This window comes from Trichosurus vulpecula, chromosome 5 (genome assembly GCF_011100635.1).
Source record: "Trichosurus vulpecula isolate mTriVul1 chromosome 5, mTriVul1.pri, whole genome shotgun sequence".
Taxonomy (NCBI): domain Eukaryota; kingdom Metazoa; phylum Chordata; class Mammalia; order Diprotodontia; family Phalangeridae; genus Trichosurus; species Trichosurus vulpecula.
In genome coordinates, this window is record NC_050577.1 from 145,275,564 (window position 1) to 145,300,011 (window position 24,448).

At 37.3% G+C, this 24,448-nt stretch overlaps 1 protein-coding gene across 1 annotated transcript in view; it reads left to right on the plus strand.

Annotated features, from left to right (window-relative positions):
• LAMB4 (laminin subunit beta 4) overlaps nt 1–24,448 on the plus strand; it is a 140,509-nt gene that overhangs the window by 98,255 nt on the left and 17,806 nt on the right. Inside the window, exons 25-29 of the mRNA XM_036760117.1 lie at nt 1,165–1,540; nt 6,573–6,733; nt 9,409–9,611; nt 10,476–10,679; nt 23,322–23,466. Of these exons, the coding sequence (XP_036616012.1) occupies nt 1,165–1,540; nt 6,573–6,733; nt 9,409–9,611; nt 10,476–10,679; nt 23,322–23,466 (1,089 nt within the window). The remainder of the gene's footprint in view (nt 1–1,164; nt 1,541–6,572; nt 6,734–9,408; nt 9,612–10,475; nt 10,680–23,321; nt 23,467–24,448) is intronic.

Genomic DNA, 24,448 nt, shown 5'->3' on the forward strand with positions numbered 1-24,448 from the left:
ATGTACATATGACTGAACAACCAAAAATATGAAGGGTCCAGACCAGGGATTTCATTTATATAAGAAATGCCCAGCATGCACATCAGCAATAGTTTATCAACTTACAGGCTTAGAGTTGCCTAGAGAACTGAGAGGTTCAATGTTTCTGTCACTGTCACAGAGCCAATATGAGCTGGGAGCAGGCCTTGAACCCAAAGTTTCCTTGACTTTAATAGGGAGGAAAGGGAACGAGCATTTATTAAGCACCCACTGTGTTCAAGGCACTATGTTAAGTGGTTTACAAATATCTCATGAAGTAAATGCTGTTATTATAGAAATATTATAGAAATAATAATAATAATTTTATTTTATCATTGAGGAAACTGAGGCAGAGAAAGGTTAAAGGACTCCCCCAAGGTCAGTCAGCCAGTACCTGTCTGGGGTCAAATTTGAACTCGGGTTTTCCTGACTCCAGGCCCAGCACTCTATCCCTTGGGCCTCACTGCCTTTCATTCATACAAGCACACACATATTTAAAAGTGCTGTACGGCATTAGTCTATTTTTTTTTTTACTGAAAATGATTAAAAACTAACATTGCCACACATTTCTTTTTTGTTCATTCAGTATATATGTATTATGTGTTATGTATTTATATTTGGGACCTAAACAGCCTAACCTATCCAACCAGGGCTGGGACTTAACTAAAACAAAGTACATTGGTGAGGTCACAGACACAGAGACAAGCCTCAGAACTAGAGTAGCTAAGCAATTTGTTCAAAGCACTTTGGGAGTCACTGATAGTAAAGGACCAATAGGAATCACAGGCTTGACCCTCCTGACCAATCCTGGCTGCGCTAAGAGGACACATTCCCTTCCTTGAGAACTTATCAAAGTAAGCAAATCTTTTCAAGATCTAAAGCGTTAGCCAATTTCCACATATTTTAACCAGTAGACAAATGTTGTATACTAACAGCCACTGCACTATTCGTAACGTTTAAACTTATTTAAAGTATTTATTGGACAGTTGTGTGCAGGATTCTGAGGAGAGGGAAGGATGAAATAGCAAAAAGGGTAAAGAGGGTTGAGCAAAAGCCTAGGCAATGGAATCACTATTTTCAGGTTTCTCCCAAGTTAAGAAAAAAAGTAACCCTTTCTGCTTCATTTCTCTCTCCTTCTCGCTCTAGAATGTAAGTGTAATAAGGAAGGGACACAGACGCCCATCTGTGACCAGGAAACTGGTTCCTGCCTGTGCAGAACAGGTGTTACGGGCCAATTCTGTGATCGTTGTGCCCGGGGTCATTCCCAGGAATTTCCCACTTGTCATAGATGTCACTTGTGCTTTGATCAATGGGACAATAAGATTTCTTCCCTCTCTGAGGCTGTACAAGGGTTAATTAGGTTGGCTGCAAACTTGGAAGATAAAAGAGAGACCCTGCCTGGCTGCAATGCGGACTTCAAACGCCTAGAAGATAGCATGTCTGAAATAGAAAGGATTCTGAAACATCCTGGTTTCTCATCTGGGGAATTCTTAAACGTCAAGGATTATCATGACTCTGTTAGGTAAGACTGTGTTCAAATAAGAGAATCAGATTCACTATTAACCAGTACTCCTAGCTGTGCTTTTAATCTGACTGGCTTTAACCAAATTTGGAAATACACTGACTTCAGAGAAGTGATAGATAAACAGCCCAAATTACCCAGTTAGTCATCATGTTTGCTTGCCTCTATCTTCCCTCCCTCCTTCCTTCCTTCCTTTTTTTTCTTTTTCCCTTCCTTCCTTCTTTCCTCCCTTCCTTCCTTTTTGGAGGCAATCGGGTTAAGCGACTTGCCCAGAGTCACACAGCTAGTAAGTGTCTGGGGTCACATTTGAACTCAGGTTCTCCTGACTCCAGGCCCTGCGCTCTATCCACTGGGTCACCTAGCAGGCCCTGCTTGCCTCCTTCTTAACCCACTTGAAAGCAAGTTTTTCCAGATGCAAATACATTTTAATGAACAGTTGAATTGTTTAGAGTCTAACGTGGATTACCAACTCCATGGAAATGATAGGAATATTAATAGCCACTCAATTCGATTCAATTTAACAAACTGTTGTCGCCTGTGACACACCAGGCCCTAGTGGAGCACAAACAAAACGGAAACAAACCGTCCTCCCAAGAACTTTGTGGGAGAAGAAAGAAGGTAAAAGGGAAAGGAAAGGGAAAAAATATAGGCAGATAAGAAAATATCAGATAATACAAAATAAACACAATCAAATTTCAGAGAGGAGTCCTAACATCTGGGAGCATCAAGAAAGACCTCTTGTAGAAGGCAGAGGAAAAGAGAAAATGCATTCCACATATGAGGAGCAGCCTTTGCAGATGCATAGAGACAAGAGATCTCATCCCCATCCTTCCAGCTGTGTCCTCCTTCAGTATATCTGCTAGTTCATACCATATTCCTTTCAAATCAAGGGCTATCCCCTCCATGAAAGTTTCCCTAATCCCTACAACTGAAGATGATTGCATCTCCGAATTAACATCAAAAGCTGCCTAGTCTAGACCAGAGGTGTCAAACACGCAGCCCACAACACTCCCAAACATGGCCCAAACCAGATTAAAATGTGTTTCCTATCCGATTTTAATGTTGTTGTTACTGTTGTTAAATCATTTCAACTGTGTTCTACTCTTCATGATCCCATCTGGAGTTTTCTTGGCAAAGATACTGGAGGGGTTTGCCATTTCCTTCTCCAGATGGTTTTACAGATGAGGAAAGTGAGGTAAACAGGATTAAGTGACTTGCTCAGGACCACACAGCTATCTAGTAAGTGCCTAAGCCTGGTTTTGGACTCAGGAAGACCTTCCCGACTTCAGACCCAGCTCTCTATCCACTGTACCGCCTAGCTGCCCCTATTTTAACGTACTGATGTATTAATTAAATTTTTAAAAAAAGAAATATATAAATATGTGGTTTTCTAAGTTAATGTGTAGTCAATAGGGATCTTTATTATGGCATAGTGGCCCTTCTTCCTATCTGCATTTGATACTCTGCTTCAACTTGCCCATAAAAATAGCACGATGGCCTTTTTCATGTAATTTGCTGACATCCAAATAAATCATATCTATGGAAAGTCTGACAAAATAGATCTACTATCAGAGCTCTCCCTTTTCCCATTTATCATCATATCTGGCTAGGCTACTGCTTTTGTTTTATCATATTTCATCTCATGCTTATTTTTTTAAACATATCATCCGCCTTTCAAATTATAAGCTCCTTAAGGGAAAGAGTATAAGGTTGGTTTTTTTCATCTTTTTATGCCCAGAACCGAAGATAACATCCTGCGCCTGGCTGTAGCAAATGAATGCTTGCTGAATTGAACTAAATATAAATAGTAAATCAATAAGCATTTATTAATCACGTACCATGTGCCATCCACTGTGCCTTTGGGCTACTATAACCATACTCCAGTAAAGTTTATTCGGTCTTCCTAAACTTTCCAATTTTGCCAAAAATCCATATATTACTAAGGTTACTTGAAATTCGGCATCATAAGATTTAGAAACAGAAAATAATCATATAGGCCATTTAACACATTTATATGTTATAGATCAGGAAATAAGAGGCGCAGAGAAGTTACCTGGGTCAGGCTCAGTCAGAGCCAGGATTCAAATTAGGATTCTCTTATTCCAAGACCAGTCCTCTTTCCACACTGCTAAACTGTTTCCCCTTAAAATTTGTCCAGCTAGTGTTTCAGCATATAAGATGAAAGGGGCTTCAATTTCACAACCAAAACAATGTGTTATTATAGCAAAACATCCTCCTCTCCCAAAAGTTATTAGAAATTGAAGGATGGTCCAAATAGATTTCCTATTAAAATGTGAGTATGAACGTTTAAAAACATTTGAATGAGAGGCATTAGGACCTGGGGGTAGAGGAGAGGTTGCAATTGACCTATACGTAAATGCCCTATATTTAAATGTATATTTATATATGTCCCCTAAAATGTAGCCCAAGATAAACACGACCCAGAGCTATTTTGAGCTAATGGGGGTGGGAAGAAGAGGTTGAGAAAAAAAACGCTTCCTACAAAAAAATGGCAGTGGAAGACAAGCTGCTATTCAGTTGCGCGGAGTAGAGAGGGTCTGGCAAAACCCTACAAGAAGGGCCCTACGACAAGCGGAGAAGAGGAAAGGAGTCTCAACTAGGATCCAAGAGAGCGGACCTACTTCCCAGGCAGGAAAGGAAAATATCCCTCCAGAGACCAAAAGAAATAGCTTGGACTCAGATTAGGAAGTAGAAATGCAGGATGACAATAATATTTCTCTAAGCCAAAAGTCAGGGGGACATAGAATCTGACAAAGAATATTCCTTTTGCAAAGACCTTGCCGTAAGAGAAAACATGGGTGTGGTCCTTGAGAAGACAGCATCTAGGTTCAAACCCTGCCTCTGACATGTACAAGTTCTCTGATTCTAAGCAAGTCTCCCTCTGCTTGTTTTCTCATCTACAAAATAGTTATTATAATACTTGCATTAACTAACATGTTTATATAAGGAAAACATTTTGTGACCTAAAAAGCACTGCATAGATGTGAATTTTCTTTATCATTAGCACAGATAGTTCTCACTTTAAGTTCCTCATCATTAAGTAAATTCAAATTATGCAAATTTGACTTTAAGCAAAGAATTCTGAAAGAAATCAGCATTCCAGAAAAACATCTATGTTAACTTTACTGTACAGAACAGTACTGTGCTATCTCCCTCTGCTCCTGCCCCTCTGCTTGGCCTTCCCTACCCTCCAGTCCCACCCTTGTTCCCCACCCCACCAAAAAAGAAATTTTTTTTTTTACAAACGTGTACTTTTTACTCATTACTTTAAAACTGATGACAACTATAAGAGATTGAGATTTATACAGATTGACAAAATAGAGGGGGGTCCCCAAATTGCAAGTATCAGTAAAAGAATGTACTAATTAAAGTTTACTACAGTTAACATTATTACTGTGTACTCTCCAGCTGCTGGCTCACTTACTTTTTTATATACCCAAGGTGCATGATTTTTTTTTTATTTTTAGTTTGCAACACTCGGTTCTATATAATTTTGAGTTCCAGATTTCAAGAAAGAAATTTTTAAAAAACCTTTCAAGTGAAAGCAGAATTGAGACAAAGAGATTGGCAGCCAGTTGGGGCTTGGCTTGAGACCTCCTCCAGCACCACTTGCCTGCCTGCCCACATGTCTGGCCCTGCACATCTGTTTTCTGTCTGTCCAAACTCGGGTATCATGTGCCTAGCCCTGCCCCAGCTTGTCACCAGTCCTTTCCTCTCTGTGTCCAGGTCTGGCCTGCCTGGCTCAGTGTGTTCTTCCTCCTGCTCTAGCTTTTCTATCCCCAGCCCTCACCCTCTCTCCACAGGTGTAGGCACCCCCATTCCTGCCTCCCTCCCTCACTTCCCACATCCTCAGGCAAATTCAAGGTCCCTAGACAGGTCCATTTATGTAAAGCAAGAACTGTCTTTAGTTAATCTTTCTCCAGATATATTACCTAGAAACCAAGCTGACTGACAGGAGTTTCACTTCCTCTCCTTCCTTCTGCCATTTGTTTGGTGGTAGTTCAAATGTGCACTAGCCCCATCGCTTAGCACACAGTATCCCTTTAATACATGCTTTGTATTCATTCGATAGTGGGCTACTGAGACGGAATGACCACAAAGGGTGGGGATGATCCATCCCTAAATAATAAAAAGCAAGATATCATAATCCTAATAGCGAACATTTACATAAGACTATGCATTTACAAATGGTTTGCGTATTTTTACAATTATCCCCATTTTAAAAATATAAAAACTGAGGTCCGGCTAAGTCAAGTGACTTGCCCCAGGTCAAACAGCTGGTGAGTTTCTAGCACCCAAGTCCTCAAACTATAAATCTAATGCTTCCAATCAAGAGATGTTGAACAAGTCACTTCACCAGCCTGGGCTTCATGTTCCTCATCTCTAAAATGATGGCTTCCAAGGATCCTTCTCATTCTAGATCCATGGTATTTTATACCCATCTGTACAAATTTCATATTAACTAAGAGGATACACCCATACACAGCAAATCCCAGGAGTCTTAGTGCAGTCTTAAACCTTCACGCTGAGACTTTTACAAAACCCAATACCTTTTCTATACATTGATAGACAAACAGACGTAAAGACAGGCAGACAGGCAGGTAGGTACATTAGACAGATACATTAGATGGATTAGGTGGAATGACAGACAGAGATGATGACAGAGAGAGCAATGGGGCATAGTAGAAAGAGTGCTGGATTTAAATTCTAAGGAACTCATTTAAATACTTACTACTTAAAAACTGCCTGACCTTGGGCATGTGGCTTCACTACTCTGGGTCTCAGGTTCCTCATCAGCACAATGAAAGGGTGGGACTAGATAATTTCTTAGTCTCCTTTCAGCTCTAAATATTTGATCCTATGAATTGTTTTATAGCTCCCCTCTCCCTGAGGTGTCAAATGTATTGCAAATTTGATGAGAGAATGCATAAAGTGCTTTGACAACTGCAAGGAGCTATACAAATGTAAAGAATCATTGCCAAAATCAAGCTAATGTGATATGCTTCTCCAGAACGCAGGTTGATCAGATAGCCCAACGACTGGACAGAGTGTATGACTTTCAAGACCTAAATGGAACTGTGGGAAACATTGGAAAAGAAGTAGATGATCTACTCAAAGACCTGCAGAAGAAAGTACACTTGGCCTCCCACGTCAGCAATTCCAGCATCAGGGGTAAGAAACCAAATGCATTTCAATCATCTGGTGACCTTCCCCCATGGCAGCTGATGAAATACCCATTGCATTCCATCAGTTACTTATACTGTGCTAATGCCATAGTGCCTAAGCGCTTTAGAAAGCAAAACCACACCCCTTAGAAGTATTATTTGCACATGAATGTTTCAGCTTTTTAAACATTTCTGGGATCCTAGACCATTCTTTCTTTAAATGAAGAACTACAGCCAACAATGTGTAACCTAAACATACACCAGAGGCTAACTGAAGAGGTATCTAATTATAAACCCATGAGGGGTGTGGGACAAGGAAGAACCCCAGAGTTGGTGGACATACTACAGCCTTGGGAAAATAACAGAAACAGCTCTTAGCCATATTCTCATCCTTGCTAACCACATTCTCATCTCTTCCTTAACATTAATAGCTAAGCTCCCATTGGCTTTGGATAAGAGAGAGTATGAGAGCTTGGCAAAATCCCTGTTTTATTAGTCACCAAAAAAAAAAAACAAAAAAAAATTAAAATTCTTGTAAGCCACTGGGAAGATTCAGTCACTTATAGAGATTAAGTCCAGGTGTGGGTAGTCTGAACTATGGCCAGAATTAACAAGGTTTGGAAGACAAAATTCCTAGAATTATAATTTATAGCTTATATAAGAATTTAGGTAGCTATTATTAGTAATACTTATAATAAATAGTGCATTTCAAAACTGCATAGCATAATAGAGAGAAATGGCCTCAAAGTCAGGAAGACCTGGGTTCAAATTACCCTTTTGACATATACTGGCTGTGTAACTTTGGGCAAATTGTTTGAACTCTCAATTCCCTCGAAAACCCTCTAAGATTACAAATTGCAGAGAAAGTACTAACCTGCCTTGGTAGAGTTTTTCCTCACCTGGGAGTTCCCTGTACAAACTGAATCAGAGGTCTACTCCCTTTTTGTACCAGTGTATACATATATATATTTAAGGCAGTGCTTAATGGTTACAAAGCACTTTTCCTTTATCATTTATATGATTTCATTTGAGTCTTACAAAAATCCTGTGAGTCAGATAGTACAAATATTATCCTTATTTTGTTAAGGAATCAGAAAAGCTAAGTGTCTAACTCAAGATCATACAGTTAATGAGCAACAAAATCAGGAACCCTAACTTTTTTGTATTCTGTCCAAGTTCATTTGGTTTTTCATTAGGCCACACTGCCGAGTCTTCGGATTGCTATAGTAAATGTAATGACATGATTTGACATATATAAATCATATATATGCATGTATATAAACTTATATGTATACATATATGTATATTTACACCTATAAAAGACACACTGAACATGTAATTTCATCAATACACTGAACTCCAAGTGAGGAACTCTTCCCACCAAGGTAAATTATTATAGTATCCACAACTTATAGCTTTAGAGACTTACATGAAGTCAATGAGAGGTTAATTAGGATTTAAACCTAGGTTTTCTTGGGGCTATCTCACTATCCACTATGCCACATTGTCTCTCATTTTATATAATTATTCATTAATTATTTTAATCATTCATGATGTAATTGTATATGATACAATGATATAATTATGTCATTATATCATTTAATCATTATTCAACACCAACAAAAGTAATAAGAGACTTCAAAATTCCTTGGGACCCAAATTGATTTAATTGTAGTATCTGCTACTGTCACAGTCAAAATAGTAGGATCTAGCAAAGGAAGAAATCATAGTCCTAGTTGCATCTACAGACCAGGAATTTTTGCGTTGCCAAGGACAAGGAGACATGATGGACAGGGGCACAAAAGATGAATGTCCCTCTCTTCATTCTAATCTATTTATTTCATAGTTTTTAATGGAGGGGGAAAGGGTAAGAAGCCTTTCTCAGAAATTTTTGCATAGCAGGAAAGAGAATATACAAAAATTAAACTATGGCACATGGCAGAGACCAAAAAGATAAACGCAGATAAAAAGCAGAAATGTGTATCTCTGAAGAGTATTCAACCAATCAATAAATATGTGGTATAGATGTAATGAAGAACAGCCTCATATGTGTTCAGGGAGCAAGAGGACACAGCCAGAGTGCTTTGTTTACTTCCATATATTTTCCTATAAGGTCCACCATACTGCTAGGCAAACTTACTCTGAATAAGTGGGCAGTCTATAGTTCTACAGCCTTAAATGTAAATTCAAAGAGAATGAAAGAACCAATGTGGGGTGGGGGGAGTTTTTTGAAGAAGAAAATAAATCATGAGACTATTGTCTTCAATTGATCAACCAGCAAACGTTTATTGAGATGTGGCACAGGGAAAGAAAACTAAACATGAAGTCATAGACCCTAGTTCATATCTCACCTCTGATGACTACTGCTCTGTGACGTTAGTTAAAGGTTAAAGTTATTTAACCTCTCTGGGACTCGGTTTTCTCATCTGTAAAATGAAAGAATTGAACCAAATGACATCTAAGATCTCTTCCAGCTCTAAACGTATAGGATGTGATCCTTTGTATGCCTGGAGCTATACCAGGTGCTGGGATACAAAAGCAAAAGTGAAAAGAGCCCCTGCCTCCAAGGAGCTTTCAATGCAGGAAAGTAAGGGAGAAACAACTTATTATGTAAGTGCAAAATAGACTCAAGAACACACTATGCTCTCAACTATCTTTTCACTATAATTTACATTGATACAGATGCCTCAATGATCAAGAAATATTATCAAATGTCATTATCTGCGGAACAGAAAATTAATGAGACAATGCTTATCATAAAACATTCTGAAAATACGAGGAATGATTTGCTTACTATGATAGATGGACTAACTTCAAAAGCAGACTTCTCACTGGAAAAATTAAAACAGATTCAGACTCCAGATATCCAAAAATTGAATGAAAAGGTAAACAGAAAACATTACATGTTAAAATTGTCCTGTGATTCCTACTTCGTTATCTCTTCAGTTTTTCTTTCCTCACATTTTGTTTTTCTTCTCGAAAGCCTCTCTAGCTAGGTGTAGTGGTACACATCTGTAATCCCTGCCACTGCAGAGGCTAAGGCTGGTGGTTTGTTTGAGCTCTGGAGCTCTGAGCTGCGCATTGGGTATCTATCCCAAGTCCAGTACCAATATAGTTATTCTCTCCCTCACTCCCCAGGAACAACAGGCTGCCCAAAGGAGGGACAAACCAGGCCAAGTCAGAAATAGAGCAGGTTGAAACTCATGTGCCAATCACTAATGGAATCAGGTCCTTGAATGTGGCTACTACACTTTCAGTCTAGGCTAGACTGACCCCTCAATCTCCAAAACAGCAGGGGCAGGGGTGGGACTTTCCTCAGGCAACATTTTCAAAATCCAAATGATAGAGATAGTACCTGTCAATCTCTTGGTCTATTATTGTTTCTGAAACATCATGGGTGTTTTTTCATCACTTACACTAGAAAGTATTACTATAAAATTTGGTAGCCCTGAAAATTTGAACTGTGTCTTTCCCTAGTTACTATTTTTGCTTTTACAAGTCAGCTAGCAATATAAAATACTTTAGTTGATGCTCTTAAAAATATGATCATAAAAAATTAAAGATGCTTAGGTGCAATAAAATGTGGGACATCAGACCATGTACAGTTGCTTTCAGGCAAATATTAACAATTACTATGCTCATTCATAATTTCATTTAATGGAATTTTTAATATGCCCTGTTTCAGCATCAGATTTCTGAGCTTTTGCAGTTCAGACAAGGAGCTTCCTGACAACAAATTCTCTTTTTAGGTATGTGGAACACCAGGTAACTTGTCATGTGATCTTGCACCCTGTGGGGGAGCTCTGTGTAAAGATGCCGGAGGGCACAGGATTTGTGGAGGTCCAAGCTGTAATGGTTCCCTAGACCTTTCAGGGGATGCTGTCAAGAAAGCTGAGGAAACTGAGTCTATGATGAATAATCTGACCAACCAGCTACAAGTATCAGAGAATCAGGTAATTAAATGCCATGTTATTCCATCTTGCTTTAACAGCAAAATGATAATGTGATATTATTCAGAAAAAAATAGGTAAATGAAAATGAAGCCATATAACTTTTCTGTTATTCAAAAACTAAATTTATCAAAGTTTAAAAAATTGACCCTTTCTTCATGCAATTTACCTTCCAAAGGAAAATGATTAACTATACACGTAGATTATTTCAAGTAAACATCTCTAAATTGAGAAAAGGCAACAGTGATTTTGAAGTGGATATTCTCAAAAGTAAAAGATTAAGCTTTTGATTTCCTACCCATATTTTAGATTACAGAAGTGTGCATATTTCCCTTTCAGCTACTATACCTGTGTCATGCATTCTTTCGGTCAGGCAACATATGGAAATGTACAAGAATCCTACCCCCTAAGGGGATACGACTTTAGGTCTCTCTAAGCAAAAAATGATAATAATAATCTTCCAGAAATTCAAGTGTTTATTGGAAACCTTATGAAACATACAAATTAAAAAATGTTAAAAGGAATTTTGAATGAAAGTTTCAACTTTTGTACCTTTAGCCCATACTGCTATCACTCTAAATATGATCAAATTACTTAGCCTTTAAAGCAGTTTAATTCAGTCAATATTTATTAAGTATTTGCTTTGAGCATGGCATTGCACTAAACTGGAGGGTTGGGACAGATTAGGTAAACTAACATTCCCCCTGCTATTCTAGAGTTTATAATCTAGTATATAGAAAAGGCAAATACACATACATACTATAATTCAAAGGATTTATAAGAAATAAATAATAAAATAATCCATTATAAGAGCATACAAAAGGTGTAAATAAAGTACTGTGGGTTCCAAGGCACAGAGGATTCATATAGAAGGTGGTATTTAGTTTATTCCTCACTCCATTTATCTGAATTCTATACATTCTTCAAGTTCCAGCCAAAGTTTTACCTCTCTGAGGCCTTCTCAGACACTCCAGACCAAAACAATGTCTTTCCTCTGAATTACTGCGCCATTCATTTCACTTGTATAGCTGAGCTTGTATTCTCGGTTTTCACTCTCTGGACTAAACTGTAAACTGCTTGACAGCAGACTCCACTTTTAATCATTTAATACTTACTTATATCTCACATTACGTTCTCAGTTTTCTTTGTATGCTTGCTCTTTCCCCAGCTAGAGTGTAAGCTCCTTGAGGAGCAACTTTAATAATTTTTCTTAGCACAGTTTTGCTTAGAACAATTCTGAGGGACAAATCAGCGATCAAGTCACTTTGGGCTGATTTATTTGAGAAAGAAAAAATGCTAATCCAACTCCCAGAGTTGGTCGGAGTATATTATCTTTTAAAACAAAAATGTGGGCCATGTCCCTAGCCAGGTGCAAAGAATCTAAGTAGAAGTCTGAGGATTGTGTACACAAGGACTTAATTTGGGTTCTTAGTTGCTCAGTGTGCAAAATATTCACAAAACTTTCTAATATGGCCCAAGGGATACAAGCCTGCCATCTGTTCCATAAGATCGACCTGAATTTAACTAGTGAAATATTTTTACAGTGTATTTGTGTGTATAAATATGGAGAAAATAGATGTTTATCTGTATTTATCTATTATAGATACGTCCATCTATACCTCTTTGAGGAAAGAAAGAGAGGAAGAAAAAAGATAATGAAAGAGAAAGAAAGAGGGGGAGGGAGAGAGAGAGGAAGAAAGAGAGAAAGGAGCGGAATAAAGGCAAGGGAAGGGAAGGGGAGGCAGGGCAGAGGCAAAGGCAAGGGTGAGGAAGATTTAAGGATTCTCTCTATAACACACGAATAAATATTGGTGACATCTTAGTTACATATACATCTGTTATCAGCATTCTTTGGGGAGAGGTCACAGGAAGTGACCTCTCAGAGCACTGATTTAAATAGCAATAGCCAGCACCTTATATATGTGACGTCATCTGATCCTTCCAACCAACAACCCTGGAAGTACTATTATGTTCCCGTTTTATAGATGAGGAAACTGAGTCTGAGAGTAGTTAAGTGACTTGCCCAATAAGGTAGTAAATTTCTAAGCCAGGGGTTGAACTCATTTCCCTGTCTCCTAATCTGTCTAGCTATTCCCTGTGCCACCCAGCTGTCGACGATATGAGAAGCGGCTAAGGATGCTCTAGTCTAGATATAAAAGATTCCAGGGCTGTCCCCTGTCAGCAGGACAGCCTGGGAAGTTCTTTGATCTCCTGGCAGAGACCTGAACTATGTTTAGAATCCCCATCAAGCATAACCCTGTCTGACCTTTATCCTTTGCATATCCAAGTGAACCTAGAAACGTGGGACACTCCTGCTGCCCCCAGGACTGTGAGGTGTGGAACAGCTGACTTGCATGCTTCTTAATTACACATTCCATCTTCATTGGACTGTCCTCAAGGACCATACCACTAATCTGTGCTAGAGGTATGAGTGTACCATAACAGAGTCCTTAGAGTGTTTCTGACACATAACCCTCTTTGAACAGTCATTATAGACAAGTCTGTGGTTTCATGGATTATGTTAAAGTGATGTAAACATGGTACACATCATATTGTACCAAAGGAGGTGTTAGGGCATGAAGTCCAGCAGCCAGTATTAGAAAAGTGCCAGACCTGGCAACCCACTGGCCTGGCCTCTCCTCCTTTCTCTAGTTAGTATGTAAGGCTACAGGATACATACATAAATTATATAGTTATAATTTACATGTATACATCATATATGAAAGAAATATGTAGAGTATACAATGTATATGTAGGATATACATTTTATACATGTGTAGGATATACATTGAGGGGCAGCTAGGTGGTATAGTGGGGTTGGAGTCAGGAAGATCTAAGTTCAAATTCGGTCTCAGACACTTGCTAGCTGTGTGACCCTGGGCAAGTCACTTAACCCCTATTTGCCTCTGTTCCTCATCTATAAAATGGGCACACACTGGAGAAAGAAATAGCCAACCAATATCTTTGCCAATATATTTGCCAATATCCAATATCTTTGCCAAGAAAACCCAATGGACTTTTGTCACACAGAATTGAACACAACTCAGCAACAAGTATATAAATTATATGTGTGTAGGATATGCTGTATGTATGTATGTATGCTCTATCTATCTGGTTATATACCAGTATATATGGATAGAGTATATAAGAGAGGTTTCAGAGATAACAGCAGCTGTAGGACTGATGGTCACCATTGAAGAAAGCTCTCAATATATATTATATATTATTATATAATATTATATATATAATATTATACAATATAATTATATATATACATATATTATATATATATAATATATATATATATAAAAGCTGTCCCACAGAGCTACAAATGGCTCCCAAATTATCCATGGGAAGGGAAGTAAATAAATCTTTATTAAGCCCTTACTATGTTCCAGGCACTATGCAGAGCACTTTACAGATATTACCTCATTTAATCTGCTACACAGATTATTTGAAAAAGCTGGCATGCTGCAAAAAGTGACCACCTGCTGTGCAGCCAGGCTCTTAATGTCTTAGCCTTTTGTCAGGAAGGAGTGTCACGAGCAGCATAGTATTAATAGAAAGAGGTGGTGTGGTAGAGCAGGAAAAGCAATAATAATATTTCAATAACACCTAACAGATTACAAAGCATGTTCTTCACAACCTTTTGAGGTAAGTAGTGCAAGGATCCTATTTTACAGATGATGAAACTGATATGAAGAGAAGCCACGTGACTTGCCCAGGTTCACCCAGCTAGTAAATGTCATAACCAGAACTCAAATCTAGTTCTTTTCACACCAAGTAGTCAAGAAAGGTGCCGTCTTGGGCAAGTTAGGTGACCTCTGTGGACCTCAGTCTCATCATCTCTAAATGAAGGGTAAGACTAGATAATTCACCTCTGAACTCACTGAATGTACTTGCAATATTCTATGATTCTCTAAGTGCTGAATTTCCAACTTTGGACCTTAAAGAAAGCTACTAATTTGAACTACCTTGGGCTATGTAGCATCACTTGCATTTTAGATTTACTTTTCTTTGGAGGCTTTTAAAAAGTCAAGTGAGAGAAAGAAGACAATGGGAGACAATAAGTGAACTATGGCCATATTAACCAAAAGAATATCTGAGTGTTAGACTTGTTAGGAAGGAGGGCTACATTGGGAAGATTCCTCAATCAAATTGCCTAGAACTACCAGCATGCTGAGAAACCAGGGCCAGAGGAAATTAAATTATCCACATACATAAAGTGTATTGTAAACCTTAAAAAGCTTATGTAAGTGGTCATCATCATTATTCCACCCAGGATGGTTGCAATAGAGACCTAGCAACATAGTCATATCAGTGCCTTTTCTGTGGGGAGTCCTAGCCCATTGTTGTCCTATAGGAGGGAAGGAGAGGGGCTCCATATGTTCAATGAAAAGAACTGAGGACAAGAATTAGGAAGAACTTGTGTTTCAGTCTATATGATACGGGTGCAGCCTGTCAAGAAACTACTTCTACTCTGAGCCTGCATCAACCAGGCAGGCACATAATATTTTTATAGCCTCTTTTGAACGCCAAAGTATAGATGAGGATAGAATGTCTTACTCAGCCCTATGGTCCACTAACTGGATCAAAATAGTTAGGTAGACATAAGATGAAGGAATGATGATTTAATCCCATTTGAAGAGAAAGACGAGGCAGAGTGGAGGAACAAAATAGTTTTACAGTAAGAAGATTAGAGTCAAGAAAATGCAACACTTCTAAACTTCCATAAAAGTGATGAAAAACAACCTTAGAGTATCTATTAATTGTTCTACATGTAATTATAATAGGCTAAAGTTTTTCTCTAAACTATTATTTGGGACACTTACCTCATTCTAAAACAAAAGACAATGAATTCTCCTAAGATGTGTGTCAAGACAGAATGGCCTAAAAGACCTTATCAAGAACATATATGATCTGAAAGGTAGACAGGCCAGTCAAGAATGAGATACAACAGAATGGCCTGAGTACATTTTTAAATTAGTATATTAGTACATATCAATCCATATATGCTTAAGTGCCTACTATGTGCCAGGTAATGTGCTAAGCACTAGGAATATAATAGAGGAAACTTACGGTCTTACAGTCTAATGAGGAGCTTACCAAAAAATCAATCGATGAGCATTTATAAAATGATAGATAATGCAGTGTATAGCCCACTGGAACTGGAATCAGGAAGATGCTTTCTAAAGTTTTTTGCAAACCTTAAAGTGCTATATAAATGCTTGTTGTTGCTTGTGCTAGAACCTGTGCTAGGCACAGGTGATACAGAGTCAATAATGAAACAATCTTTGATTCCAGAATATGACATTCTATTCAGGGAAGCAAAAACAAGAAAAGGTCCTCCATTGTATCAGATCTTTGATAGAAGATTTATGGGAGGACATCATTGTCATCATCATCATCATCATCACTTATGTAGCACTTTAAGGTTTTCAAAGTGCTTTGAATAGATTGTCACTTCAATAGCTGCTATTATTCCTATTTTACAAATGAGGAAACTGAGGCTAAGAGAGGTTAAATGGCTTGTCACAAAGCTAGTTAGTGTCTGGGATCAGATCTGAGCTCAGATCTTTTCTTTTCCATGTTGTTTTTTTATTAGTTTATTTATTGTTAGTTTTCAACATCCACTTCCATAAGTTTTAAATTTTCTCCCCTTCCCTAGCTCCTCCCTCCCCAAGATGGCATGCAATCTGATATAGGCTCTACATATACATTCCCTATTAAACATATTTTCACATTAGTCATGTTGTATAGAAGAATTATAACGAATGGGAGAAACCATGGAGCTCAGATCTTCTTAATTCCAAAGCCAGAGCTCTGTAAAGAATAAGAAGACATGAAAAGGTTGATGTCTGTATCAGAGAAGAGAGTAACCACATCACAGAAAAACATAGTTTCACTAAAGAACCAATATGCGAAAAGAAATGACAAGGTCGCTGTATCCTCACAGACATCATTGTTTGCAATAAATTAATGAACACAAAATGGAGAAGGAGCACAATAACTTTCTGATAAAATGTATCTTAACCATTTGGAATGCCAAGGAATGAATTTGGCCTTAGCTGTTGCATCGCAAAAACATAATTTGGTGATTCAAGTTACTTTTTAGTAACCATTTCTAAACAATACATGTGATGGAACCGATACTAATTTGGAGCCATTCTGTTTTTTCCCTCTAGCTTTATTTACAAAAGAACATAAGTTTTAACTTCCTGGTTTTCTTTACTTCAATTCTTTAATGGATAAGTGACCCCCTTACACCGGTGACCATCACATACCATCCATCTCTCCTCATCCTATCCTAATTATTTCCATATCCTTCCCTAAACAATCCATAAAGGAACTACCTTTCCTTTAAAAACGTTTTTCCATTTCATGAGTACCAATGAAGCCCTCAGTCTGTCTAATTCTTATCCCTCCCTTTCTCTACATGACTAGCCCACATCCTTTTCTAAGTATACATTTCCCTAATGATGTCTTCTGTACCACTTATTGTGAGTAAATCATTATGTGTTTCAATATACTTATATAGAATGTGTCTTTACATTACCCTTAGAGTCCTCCATAGTTTTGATTGCTCAGAGATCATGATATTCTATGATTTAAAGCTAGATGGCATCACCCAGAGAATATTGGTCTTAAAAAGGGAGGTGTGCGTGTGTCACTCAGAGAGTCAGATTATTGAATATACTCTGAAGTTTCCAAAACACAATCCAATATGTTCTTTTCCTTACCTAACCCCAGTTCATGAGCCATCTCCAATGACTATCCAAATGTATACAGACTGATGATCTAACTCTGTAGTTCACAAGCTGTGGTCCACCAAGACCTTCCAGAGGGTACACAGAGTCAAAACTATTTTCACATTAATAGTATGGTATTATTTGCCTATTAAAATACACCACCTTTTTCCAACTACATATTTGTATGAGGCTGGAATTTCTTCATATACTTCAAGCCAACATACCACAACAAATTGAATGCAAAAGCCAATCTGAGAATCCAGCTGTCTTCAGTCAAGCTAAACCGCTAAAAGAATTGCAGAAATGTAAAACAGTGCTACTCTTCTCGTAATTTCTTTGTTTCAGAAAGTGTAGTTATTTTTCATTTAAAATATAATCTCTGTTAACATAATGGGTTTATAGTTATTTTAAAAGAATAAATTTTAAATCAGTTATAATTTACAGTATGGCAAATATCAGTAGATATAATCCACATAACCTTAAGAGCTTCTTGGGATCCTTAATAATTTTTTAATTTAAAAGGGTCTTGAAAAAAAATTTTTAAGAAAAAAAGGGATCTTGAGACCAAAAAGTATGAGAACTTGTAGTATAACCCAATGGGCTGACCACACAACTCTATGTCATACATAGTCTGGGTAATAAAAACTCTTTATCCATTTGGTTTTTCCTATGTAGTAAGGACAATCTCATCTGATTGGCCAAAAACCTAGCTGAGGATAACCTACAGTATTTCTGGGCTTGATACAATCAACACAAAGTCATCCATGTATAGAAGCATCTAGAGAAACCCATTTCCTTCTCCAGCTGAACTCTGATTAGGAGATCCTCCACAAAAATGATTAATAGCTGTTTAATAAGCCTCCTTATTTTGTGCCTCATTTGATATTGATCTAAGGATCACTGAATGAGGATGTCTTGGTTGTTTCATTTATTAGTGATTCTTTTGTGATCTTTACAAAAGCATGGGAGACAGCCTAATAACCTTTGGGACTGATTTTCACATAATCGACAAATAAATAATGGGGTCTTAGGTTTGCCCCACTTTTCAGTCACTTACATGATTGTGAAAATTTTCTGTAGAAAATAATTTATAAAAACCTGCTGTTGCCTCCAGGTGCCTGATTTTCAGAAAAATGTTATGGAGATAAGAAAGTAGAGGTATGGATTCTCAGTTGCCTCTATTGATATGAATAGCACCTCTGCTTTTTTCCATTCATTTAATATCTTCTCTCTCTGAGTTTTCTTGAAAAATGATTCCCAAGAGCCTTCAAAATCATGGTGCTTCCAGCCCAGATTGCTTCTGTTTCATATTTGGTCAGATTTAGCCCCTCTTCCTGACTTTATCTTCTTAAATGCCATTTCTACTTTCTTATCTAAAGTATCTGATATTGGTATTTCTACTCTGATCTATGAGAAGGATAAATCAATATAAAAACATTGGCAAATTTGTTCAATTTTGTGTTTATTTGCTCTTTATCTGATTTTATCTATTAATGATATTGAGGTGATCAGAATTTAGTGATCACATAAAGCTCTTTTAAGGAATCTTTCCCTTATACATATACACATACTGCTTTTCTCTATTTTGTAGTTATTTCTAATCTTCCATTACAAATTAAAGTTTGAAAATTGATATTTAAAATCATAGCAACTTTATATTTTTCTCATTTTCATTTAAGCATGATGTTTAACTGTTTTATGCTACATCTATTTATCCCTTTTCTTTAAAAAAAAAAGGTTATTCTGATATGGACTTAATGAACCCTAACTTTTATCCCATACAGCTAACCTTTGTTATTTCTTTTCTGTCAAATAATTTGTTTTAAATGATAATCCATAAAGATCATATTAAGTCTTTAGTTTCACTGCAACAGAATTGGAGCACTGGAGGAGAAAAATAGGGAGAAAACTATCTTACTGAGAGAAATGTCCTACCTTCTGCTTGATTAGGAAGAAAAACAGGCAACCTTAAAATGATAGTGAGAGAATGACTTAGAATCCGTAATGACAGTCATCAGATTATTGGGAATGCCTGTTCATTAAAGCCATTCAACAATTTTTTTTTGTATACAGTGCCCACTGAGCTACACTAAGATTTTGTCTATGTCAGTTGGCATTTCCTCTCCACTACCTTTAGTTCTATCATTCTTAGCTTTTATGGTTGATACCTAAATTCTTTATCCTGTCCTTAGAATGAGAAAATATCCAGGGATTTGATGAAAATATTTCTCCAGAAAAGATAAAATGAAGACATATTTTTTGCTCACTCAGAAATTTCCCTCTTACTTTAAAATTAACTATTGGCCCTAATTTAAACTGTGTTGAACTGGGAAAAAAAGGAAAAAACCACCAACTGTTGCAACAATTGGGCTAGCAGATGCTGTGGGGGTGAAAGACCAACACAAGCCCAACAATAAGAACACTGCAAGAACATGTTCTTTTGATCTGCTTTACTAAGGAAAGTAGCATTAAGTGGTTAACAATCTTAATTCAATCCAACATGCAAATATCATTCACTTAGTTCAGGCATAAAAAACCAGCACCCTGAACTTCAGAGCAAATACAAACCAGTTACAAACATACATTATAAACAGACCAAATACGATTTATAGTTACCAAGAAAACCATCAGTCCTGTGCCTCCAGGAGTGAGAGCCTTGAGCAAATAGCTCTGTTCTCTCTTTTCATACACTCTTTAGCCTTCATCACAGGTCATCTGAGAGACCAGAACTTAGACACATAATATTGGCTCTGGTCTTAGCAACTCCCTTTAGGGCCCTGGGGGCTTCATTCCCACATCAGCTTAGCACCTAGTAATTAGCGATTTGGGCCTGGGGTTTAGCACCTAGTAAGGCTCAATCAAAGACACTTAATTAATTTATCATTCTAAAATAGTAAAAAACGTCCCAACTTAATTGATATTACACCAACCTATATAACTGAGAAAAAAACAGTCTTTTTTTTCAAATTATGTCCAGGAGAAGGGTAGTGTTTGAATTCTAATTAGCCCTACTTCTGTTGATACTGATTTGCGTGATTAAATTCAACTTGACGGCAGCATTGTTCTATTCCTACCTAGTTTTGTCTCCTTGTAGCACAGAGAAAAGCACAAGAATGTTGATCTAAATGCACAACGTTTAAAGATTAGGATCTTATTTTCCAGACTACAAGGCTTTCATGACTCTAATTTCGATTCTAAGTGTACCAAGTATTTGGAATTTATTTCTTCAGCCGACTCACAGATAAAACTCATTTACTAAAAGGTTGAATGTTTTCTTTTTAACTTTGAAAGAATGTGCATTAGTAGAATTTCAAAGATTAGTAGAGTTTGAGAGAAGAACAGAAGACTCACTATAGTGGAAAAGGCACTGCATTTGGAATCAGGATGCCTGTGTCCAACTCTGGGACTGACTAGCTATGTGACTTTGGGCCAGTCATTTACACTCTCTCAGCCTGAGATCCCACATCTATAAAATAAGAAAGTTTGGCAAAATGACCTCTAAGGTACGTTGGGGGCCTAAAGCTGCTTTCTATATTCCAACCTTTTAGTAAAATCAAATAAAAATTCTTCAATATATTATTAGTTTAGGATAAATAGTCCCAATTATTTTCTACTAAGACTTAGATTGTTGTTGTTCAGTCCTTTCAGTCATGTCTGACTCTTCTTGACCTTATTTGGGGTTTTCTTGGTAAATGTAATGGAGTAGTTTGCCATTTCCTTCTCTAGATCATTTTACAGATGAGGAAATCAAGGTAAACAAGGTTAAGTGACTTACTTGTTCAAGGTCACACAGCTGGTATCTGATGCTGGATTTAAACTCAGGTCTTCCTCACTCCAGGTCCAGCACTCTATCCATTTCACTACTACCTTCGTATCTTGGATAAAGTCTTTTTTAAAAAAAAATAAATTATTTATTTTTCATTTTCAACATTCACTTCCATAAGTTTTAAATTTTCTCTGCCTCCTCCCCTTCCTCCTCCCAAAAACAGTGTTCAGTCCAATATAGGCTCTTACATTCTTATTAAACATATTTTCACATTAGTCATTTTGTACAGAAGAATTAGAATGAATTCAAGGAACCATAAGAAAGAAAAAAAAGAGAGAGAGCAAATAGTATGCTTCAATCTGTATTCAGACACCATATTTCTTTCCCTGGATGTGGACGACATTTTCCATCATGAGTCTTTTGGAGTTGTTTTAGGCCCTTGCATTGCTGAGAAGAGCTAAGTCTATCAAAGTCAGTTATTGCACAATGTGGCTGTTACCATGTACAGTGTTCACCTGGTTCTACTCACTTCACTCGGCATCAGTTCATATAAGTCTTTCCAGGTTTTTCCGAAATCCACCTGTTCATCATTTCTTATAGCACAATAGTATTCCATTACATTCATATACCACAACCTGTTCAACCATTCCCCAATTCATGGGCTTCCTCATCCAGTTCTTGGACACCACAAAAAGAGCTGCTATAAATATTTTTGTATATATGGTTCCTTTGATAAAGTCTTAGAAAAACAAAAATATCCCTCAATCTCTATATCTAATCAATTGCCAAGTGATATTGATACTCCCTGTGTAATAGCTCTTGCATACATCTCTCCTCTTTATTTGCATAGCCTCTACTCTAGTTCAGGCCCTCATCATTCCTAATCTGATTGATCCAGTTTCCAGTCTCTCCCTTCTCCATTCCACCCTCCACACAGCTGCCAAAGTAATATTCCTAAAACAGATTAGAACATGTGACTCCCCTAGACAAGAAGCTTTAGTGACTCCCTACTGTCTCCAGAATAAAATACAACATCCTCTGTTTGGCATTTAAAACTCTCCACAATCTAACTCCAACCAAACTTTCAGTGTTATTTTTTTTTAGTGCTTCACCCAAAATGCCCCTACCCAGTTAAGTCAAACTGACCTGCTGTCTTTTCCCCACACACTCTATCTATGGCCCCTGTACTTTTACATTAGCTGTCCACCATGCTTGCCTGATTGACACATGTTCTTTCCTCAACTCCCCACTTTAAAATCTCTAACTTCCTTCCAAACACACCTTCTACATGAGGCTTTCCTGAGTTCCCTGGATCACTCCCACCAGTTATTAGCACTTTCTCCTTGGAATTGTTTTGTATCAACTTATTTTATATTGATTTCACTTGTGTATTTGTTGTATCCTCCCTCCCTCCAGCAAAATTTAAGCTCCTTGAGGGCTGGGTCTGTTTTTGGTTTTTGGTTTATCTCCAGTGCCTTGCACATAGCCGAAGCTCAATAAATGTTGGATTAAATTGACTTTATTTTAGTTGGTTAGAAAATACAATTTATGTTAAATCGGCATTTGTTTCAATATTAGTTTTGATCATAGAAACATAGACCTAGATCTGGAATGTGTTTCAAAGATAAAATTCCCACAATACAATAATACGTGATAGCAAAAAAAAAAAAAAACACATGATAGCAGAAATTGACCATGATTAATTTTCAATAATAGTTTTTAAAAGTTCAACAACAAATATTTATTAAGCATCTGAATGTTCATGGCTTTGTACCAGGCAGCCTTAGAAACTTAAGTCACTTAACTTTTCTCAGCCTCAGTTTCTTCATGTGTGAAATGAAGAAAGTAATAGCACCTACCTCCCAGCGTTGCCATTAAGATCAAATGAGATATGTAAAATGCTTTGTGAACCTTAAAGTACTATATAAATATTAACTATTACTGTTAGGCACTCTGGATACAAAGAAGAAAAACAACACAGTCCCTGCCCTAATGGGACTACTAAAATGTGACTACTCAGCTTTCTACTTTGTCCTTAATGAGTGGTTTTATTCTGTTTGGCAAAACTGCTGAGCTCAGCAATTGTGTTTTGCTTTTCTCTCACTGTATACTTTTAAAATCTCTTTCCAGATAAGAAACATAACAAAACTAACTCAAGCTAATGAGGCCAAAGCCTTGCAGCTAACTGAGAAGCTAGAGAAAATGCAAGACCAAATAGAACTAGAAGAACAGAGGACAAAAGCCCTCATCCACAAAGTGACGGACTTTTTGCTAGGTAAATGATCTGTGAAAATAGTAGGCCTGCTGCTGCTGGTTTCTCTTCTCTGTTTCATTTTTATTACCCAACTGCTTTTGCTTCATAAGAAAAACAAATTTATATTGGTTGGAAATTACATATGTAGTTCAAGGACAGGAAGTGGCCCATCATGTATAATCTTGAAATAATAAACTGTTGCTCAGACAAAGGAACTTACAGCTCATCTAGTCCTACCCCTTCATTTTACAAATGAAGAATCCAAGGGCCATAGAGGTTAAATTGCTTGTTCAAGGTTACACAGATTTCCATTGAGAATATTCTCAAAATGCTAATTCTATGTTCTTATTTATGGTTCTTTGAGTAAGCATCATTCACTAATAAATCCTGGAATGTAACCTACAACCCACACAAATGGACTCAGTGTTTCAAGTTTACTTAGTTTAAAAAATATATTTTATATTTTAAAAGAGGAAAGTCCCTTGGGTTCAGTCTATGAGATCTAATATTTGGACTTCAGCAATTTACTCTGGGACTGGAGGGTGATGCAATAAAACTTTGCATAATAACAGAAAGGAGATTAATCTCATTTCACTTTGATCAGTATCAAAACATAAATACTAGGCTGGTAAAACATAAGCTCTTCAAAAAGAATGTAATCTCTTTGAGGTCAGAGACCATTTCTTTGTATCCCCAATGTCTGGCACATTGCCTAACACAAAGTAGGCATTCAATAAACGTTTTTTATATTGAACTGAATGGTAGCTGCTACAGAAATAGATGTGCAACTTTTTAACTTTCTTTATGGCAACAACCCTATTTTCTTAGGTGGTGAAGGGGACCCATTTGTCTCACTATCCACATTGCCTTAGTTAGGGAGAGACTCACCATAGGAAGAGGAAAACATTATCGTATCTCAGCACTTCAGGGATTTGTGATTTCATAAGTTAGGCTATTCCCTTCACCAGTACAAATCACAACCTTTCTGTGACTTAGTAGATGG